General features: G+C 34.6%; 2 protein-coding genes across 2 annotated transcripts in view; one reads left to right on the top strand and one right to left on the bottom strand.

Moving 5' to 3' along the window:
- Window positions 1–778: 778 nt before the first annotated feature.
- Window positions 779–2,879, top strand: LOC112506841 (probable WRKY transcription factor 26). Its single transcript, XM_025111140.1, has 5 exons — window positions 779–1,045; window positions 1,131–1,226; window positions 1,317–1,756; window positions 1,920–2,087; window positions 2,341–2,879. Exons 1-5 carry the CDS (start codon window positions 779–781, stop codon window positions 2,762–2,764), a joined length of 1,395 nt encoding a protein of 464 aa, XP_024966908.1. The 3' UTR covers window positions 2,765–2,879.
- Window positions 2,880–2,945: 66 nt separating this feature from the next.
- The window catches only part of LOC112506842 (CASP-like protein 4B1), a 13,410-nt gene continuing 9,843 nt past the window's right edge, over window positions 2,946–6,512 (bottom strand). The window contains exon 3 of the mRNA XM_025111141.1: window positions 2,946–3,325. Coding sequence (XP_024966909.1) covers window positions 3,134–3,325 — 192 coding nt within the window. The 3' untranslated portion in view covers window positions 2,946–3,133. The remainder of the gene's footprint in view (window positions 3,326–6,512) is intronic.

The raw sequence follows: 6,512 nt of genomic DNA on the forward strand, positions 1-6,512 counted from the left end.
CTTATGATTACCACAATCAACATCTAGAAGGTTGGTGAGTTTTAGGAATGACAACAAAAAAGAAAAAGAAACCAATGATGAAAACCAAAAACCGAAATGTTTGGGTTAGGTTCAAAGACGGAATCCATATATACATGTTGTAAAACCAAATTGGGTCGGTTTTTAGTTTCGGGTTTGGGTAGTTTTAATGGTGAAAGGGGAAACCAACGAGGAATGATGATTTTTACCTTTCAACGGGGATCGAGAACCCACAGAGCCCTGATGGGGAGCCTCTTTAAGATCTCTGAAGGGGACCAAGACGGTTTTGGGGATGAGGATATCGTACCTTTCCAAGTTCAGTCTTTACCTTACAAAATCTGTAGCAGTGGTAGCAGTCTCGACATCTTTCAGATCTACCTGATTTTAGTAAGATCAAAGTTTTTTACTGCAATCTTTTTTCTAATACATAGTTCAAAAAGTAAGAAACTACGTACAATGACGTGTTTTACAACATGCATTTATATTTTATCAAGGGTCTTGATTGCACCAATCGTAAAAGTGAAAGGATGATAATGAGAAAGTGATGGAAAGAAGAAGGGTTAATGGTTGAAAATTTGAAGCATTCCGAGCCGCCATGTCCAAGTCAAACCCACAAGCTTTGACCACACAAAATTTTCCACGGTCAAACTTGAACATTTTCTACTTCCTTTGCCTGACAGGTGACACCATCCTTCTCCTTAAATATCCATTTTCAGCATTCTTACCAAAACAAAGACACAAATCATTCAAATTCTCAACCATGGCTTCTTCTGGTGGCAGTTTGAACCCTTCCACTACCACTTCTCAGTACCCATCTTTCTGTTTCTCTACATCTTTCACTGACCTAATGAGCAGCAGTCATGAAGATTCCAATTGGGCTTCTCTGGGTGGTGGCAACAATGGAATTGAAAGCCCTAAACAGCCCCCAACACCCTTTTCTCCATCGTCGTTTCTTTCTACACCAACTGCTGCTGGTTTCAGCTCAAATCAGTTCTTGGATTCTCCTTTCTTTCCTTTCAATTCTAATGTAAGCTTGCTTTTCTTTTGAATCACTAAGTGTTGGTTCTTTTGTTTGTGTGAAATATTGGGTTGATTGTAGTTTTTTGTTGCAGATTGTTCCATCTCCAACAACTGGAAACTTTCCTGAAGAGACCAAGTACTCTGATTTCTCGTTTCTACCACAAACAAGGCCTCTTTCTTCCAAGATGGTATGTTCATCTCCTCCTGTTGGTTCTCATGTCTCTGGTTCATTTGAATATGTCTGAAGTGTTCAGATTCAATTTTGGTCTTGTTAACAGGAAGAACAAGTGAAAAGTCAACCACAAGACTGGAGCACATCAGAAATCCAGAAAACCAAATCAGAATCAACACACCAATATCTCTCTGATCAAACAAGGTTAGAAGATGGTTACAATTGGAGAAAATATGGTCAAAAGCAAGTCAAAGGCAGCGAAAATCCCAGAAGTTATTACAAATGTACCTACCCCAATTGTCCCACGAAGAAGAAAGTCGAAAGGAACTTGGAGGGACATATCACGGAGATCGTGTACAAAGGAAACCACAGTCATTCCAAGCCTCAAAATGCCAAGAAATCGTCTTCGAACTCTTACAACGATGTCCCAATCGACAACAATCATTTCGATTCTTCGGCTTCGTTCGGGGAGGACGACTTTGAGCAGGCCTCCTCGTTGAGTAAATCCGGAGACGACCATGAAAACGAGCCCGAAGCTAAGAGATGGTAAGTATACTTGTAAAAACCCCTTCCACCATATATATATATATATATATATATATATATATATATTGAAAGCCAGATTGTTCTGTTCTGACGTGAGCTATTAATAACTTTCATCATAGTTTTAAGTTCTTCCTTTTACTCAATTTTACATTCTCTTTTGCAGGAAGGGTGAAACTGAGAACGAAGCTATTTCAGGGCCTGGGGCTGGGAGCCGCACGGTTCGGGAACCGAGGATCGTGGTTCAAACGACGAGTGATATAGATATTCTTGATGATGGTTATAGATGGAGGAAATATGGACAGAAAGTAGTTAAAGGCAATCCAAACCCAAGGTACATTTATATAATTTTGGTCTTGTAACGAGTATAATGGTCATTTAAATCTTAACTAAAATAGTTGCATCATGTATAAAAAAATGCACTTTGAAACTTGTGCATTTTATCATTTTTTTTAAAAAAATAATACAGTTGGTTCTGAGGTAGTATACTTGCACAAACAAACGAGAGTTGGTTAGTTTAAAGGCTGAAATATACCAAGATCGTTGAATCCATCTTTCTGACATGGATTCTTGGTTACCGTTTACAGGAGTTACTACAAGTGCACATTCAACGGGTGTCCAGTGCGAAAACATGTTGAACGTGCATCACACGACTTACGAGCTGTGATCACAACCTACGAAGGGAAACACAACCATGACGTACCTGCTCCACGTGGTAGCGGGAGTTACGCCATTAATCGACCGCCGACGACCAACAACAATAACAATGCTAACAACAACTACGCTCTCATGGCTATAAGGCCTTCAGCAAACTACTCAACCAACATTCAAAACACAACAGGACGGTTGGGCGGTCAACCCCCATACACTCTACAAATGTTACAGAATCCCGGAAATTACGGGCACCCGGATAACTCGTATACGAATCAAAACCGGGGAACAGAGAGATCGGTATCGAGGGCGAAGGAAGAACCCGAAGATGACTTGTTCTTCAACTCTTTCCTAGGTTAAATTAAAGCATGAGAAGATGAAGGGAAAGTGATGAAGAGTGACTTAGTTTTAGTTCTTGCATAGGAAATTGTATTTCTTGTATCATAGATGAATAAAATATAACATATTTTTTTCACAAAATGGAAATAACAAATTGTACATGGATTTGTGTTTTCTTACACGTAAAATTTACTTTGTATCCATTTTGACAGGTAACCTGTTGATCTTATAATATTTGAAGATGTGGACACCCGTTTACCAAAAAAGAGATTGATAAACTTGATGCCCACGTCATCAATTGTTACAAGATCAGTAAAACTTTATTTTTTATTACATATTAAGTAGGAAGTAAGATTAAAATGAATATTGGAAAGAATGATCCAAGTGGAGTTAGAGATTGGTTTGTTTTGCAAGTTTGTAGGCAGAGAGCATGGCGGATGAGGCAAGGATGAAGAAGGCCAAAAACTCCATGCTGATGCAAGCGGCTGAAGAGTCCGTAAAGCTGTTGTCGGCTCCTTCCCTCATTCTGTTGGTTCGTGGTATTGCCGACGATGCTGCGGATATCAACAGGTACGCTGTAATCTACGTTAAATAAATATTCGTTATAAACTCTTGAAATATATTCATTGATGAATAAATAAAATGAAAAGAGCTTATCATGCTACTAAAATCCTGTTTCAAGTTCAGTTGATCAGATATGTTAAGTTTGGTTTGTGAGAGTATATAGGTTTTATTGGCGATACCAACCTAATCACAGGCAAAGTATCGTAGTGTAATAAGAGATCTGGACCATTAATTGGTGTTCATCTCTTGCCAATCTTATGAATTATATTTCTCAAGGGAATTGATCAGATACATCTTAATATGCATCCAAGTGTAAAGATCATTTTTTTACCCTTTTTATTTAGACTTTCTTTCTCACCAGACCCGACCCTTCAATAACAAAGATAAAATAAACAACCACAAGAGTAGTGCTTGATTGGTTTGAGTTTGGCTCCAAAGGTCATAAGTATCAGGAAGTCCCAGCTTCAAATCCAAGGAGGAATAAAAATCTTCTTGTAGCCACGGAGGTTTAAATGCGGTGACTCCGAGCTATTTGCAAAACAAGTGGTTGTCCTAGGATTAGTCGGCTCGTATAACGGATTGGATATATAGGTTAATTAAAAAAAAAAGGGAAACCGGTGAGAAGTGCAATAAACTACTCGGTCAACGATCATTTAGCTCTTTTATGCATTATTTACTTTTTAAACTATTTTTACGCTCGATATACTTTCTCATATATTTCTTATGATTTTAAATTGAATAATAATTGACTGAAAATAATACCATATTAAGGGGCCGTTTACCTAAATATTTACCCGTTAAACACTTATCGGTAAAATTCAACACTACCGTTTACTTACCGGACAAAATTTTATTCACTAAAACGCATCATATGCAACAATTTATCCCAGTAAGCGCTAACCATGGTAAGAGTCATCGTCCTCACTTACCGGGTAATACTCTCAATTCCTGCCTTCGTTCTTACCGGGTAAGATTCTTAGTTCTTGCCATATTCATCCGGTAAAGTAAAGTGATTTGGTAAGCGCTTACCCAGATAAGCGTTTGATAAATAGCACCTAACTAAATAATGTGAATATATACTCAAGTGAGGTCAGTGAAAAAAAGGTTGTAAAATACTTTATTAATCGTTAGATTAACTAACTGATTTAATGGATTTGATTAAAGAGACGGTTACAACTTTATTTTAATTAAAATTCTCTCTCTAATTTGTAAATCAAAAAAATACGAAATATTATCAAAATTTGAGCGGAACAAATTACACCCAAAAAAAAATCATATTTTTTCGTCAATTTGACATCTGTATCTTTTCATGTTTTTCTATTTATTTAGCATTTTTCTCTAAATTCAACTCTATATATATTTAGAAATTTTGATACTTTGTTACAATTTAGTTCAACCTAACATTTATTTCCTCCTAAAACACCCATCCCCTAATCAATCGTTAAAGTCTATTCTATTTTCTCATCAGTCATCCCTCTTTAATGCATTAAATGGTAAAATTGAAGGACATTAATGTATTTTTATATTTTAATAGATTTGGAACACTTTAGAGCAAAAAATGACAAATCAATGTTTTTTTTGTATTATCTCATCCAAGCTCCATTTAAGGGAATTCAAGATTCTATGGAAAGCCAATAGGCGGAGGTACAGTCTTCTGTTTTCAGTTTTTGTAAAATCAACTGTATCTTATCCAAAATTGACAATGAAGTCAGAATACCAAAGCTGGGAATGAAGGAATAAAGGTGTTGTCATGAACAAAAGTGAATTCGTAGTGGAGTGGCAAGAGGCATTCGCTAAAATGGTGTTGGATGCTAGTTATCGAGTGAATCAAGGGGGTAGCAGTAGCCATCGTTGTTTTCTCCATTATTGGATGCGTTTGATTGGATTAGAAGATGGCACGATGATTGAAGATTTGATTTTGTCGGTTGATGATGAAAGATCCGAGTTTGATACAAGGGAGGTCTGAGATTTCTTTCAAGTATTGTTTTTCAGAGAATCATATTTATTAATTTTAGTTCGGTTTTAAAATTAGGTTAAGTTATGTTGTTGGCTAAATTTAGTATTGAATTGGATTTCTTGGATAAAGTTTGTTTATTAATATTTAAAGTAGTAAATATTGAATGGCTGGTAATAGATTAAGATGATCTTGATGTTCTAGTTTAAATAAAGTTTCTATGAATAATTCATTGAAAACGATATGTGACAGATATTGTTAGCTTTGAATGATTTCATATTCACTTTATTTCTTTAGTCATAAAGTTTCGATTTTTAATGGCTTAATACAACTCACAATCCAAAATCTTTTGAAGTTAGGTTATCTTTGAGCTTACTCGATAAATTGAGTAGCTAATCTTTGTGACACACGTGCATTCGGTTTAATACAGTCATTGGCTTAATCATTGATTCACTAAGAAGAACGATATCCGACTTGCCATCTTTGCTGATATAAATTAGGTTTATAAATTTAAACCTTGTTGAAAGAAGGTTTATATTTTATTCTTTGTTTTTTTAACTTGTTTTAGTGATTGATACATGATGTTCAAAAAACGTGTATAGTTTTTTATTTAAAATATAAGACATATGACCAAATGTGACTCGTATGATAGGACCCTTAAACTACATGTAATTATAAAAGTAGAATGATGAAACCCAAAGTTTTGGTAAACGACATAGACGATGATGTTTGTAATTTACTCTATAAAATTGAATAAACTGATATTTTTAAATCAATAAAAAGATAAACTTTTGAATGAATCATTTCTTAAGAATTAAAAATTGAAAAGTAAAGAAATTGAAAAATGAAATATGTTTTGAATTAAAAATGAAGGAAGGACCGATTTTAAATGTAGCTAGGAATACACGTACCAAGAGTAACAAAATGTGAAACTAAATATAAAATGGTTCATCTTTATATATCTATACTATCTTATAAAACATTTAGCTAAAATTCTTAAAAACTCTTAAAAACTCTTAAAACTCTTAAAATTCTTAAACCCGTTCATCCCTAATCGATTTCATCCCTATCTGATTTCATTCCATATATGAATTCGTTTAACTAACTGCAGATAAACACAATCAAATACAGGATAAACATCTCATTTTAAATATAAAAAATCTAAAATATAATTAATATAATCATTAAATTCTAACATAATACTTGATTATTATCTTCATAAAATTTATAATATTAAACCAAAAATAAATT

The sequence above is a fragment of the Cynara cardunculus genome, assembly GCF_001531365.2.
Source record: "Cynara cardunculus var. scolymus isolate 2C chromosome LG 2, CcrdV1, whole genome shotgun sequence".
Taxonomy (NCBI): domain Eukaryota; kingdom Viridiplantae; phylum Streptophyta; class Magnoliopsida; order Asterales; family Asteraceae; genus Cynara; species Cynara cardunculus.

What these genes read in the sequence shown, in the direction of transcription:
- LOC112506841 (XM_025111140.1), top strand. Translation starts at nt 779, where the DNA reads ATGGCTTCTTCTGGTGGCAGTTTGAACCCTTCCACTACCACTTCTCAG. An exon ending in GGCCTCTTTCTTCCAAGATG is followed by an intron (nt 1,227 to 1,316) that starts GTATGTTCATCT and finishes TCTTGTTAACAG; the next exon opens with GAAGAACAAGTGAAAAGTCA. An exon ending in AAAGGCAATCCAAACCCAAG is followed by an intron (nt 2,088 to 2,340) that starts GTACATTTATAT and finishes TACCGTTTACAG; the next exon opens with GAGTTACTACAAGTGCACAT.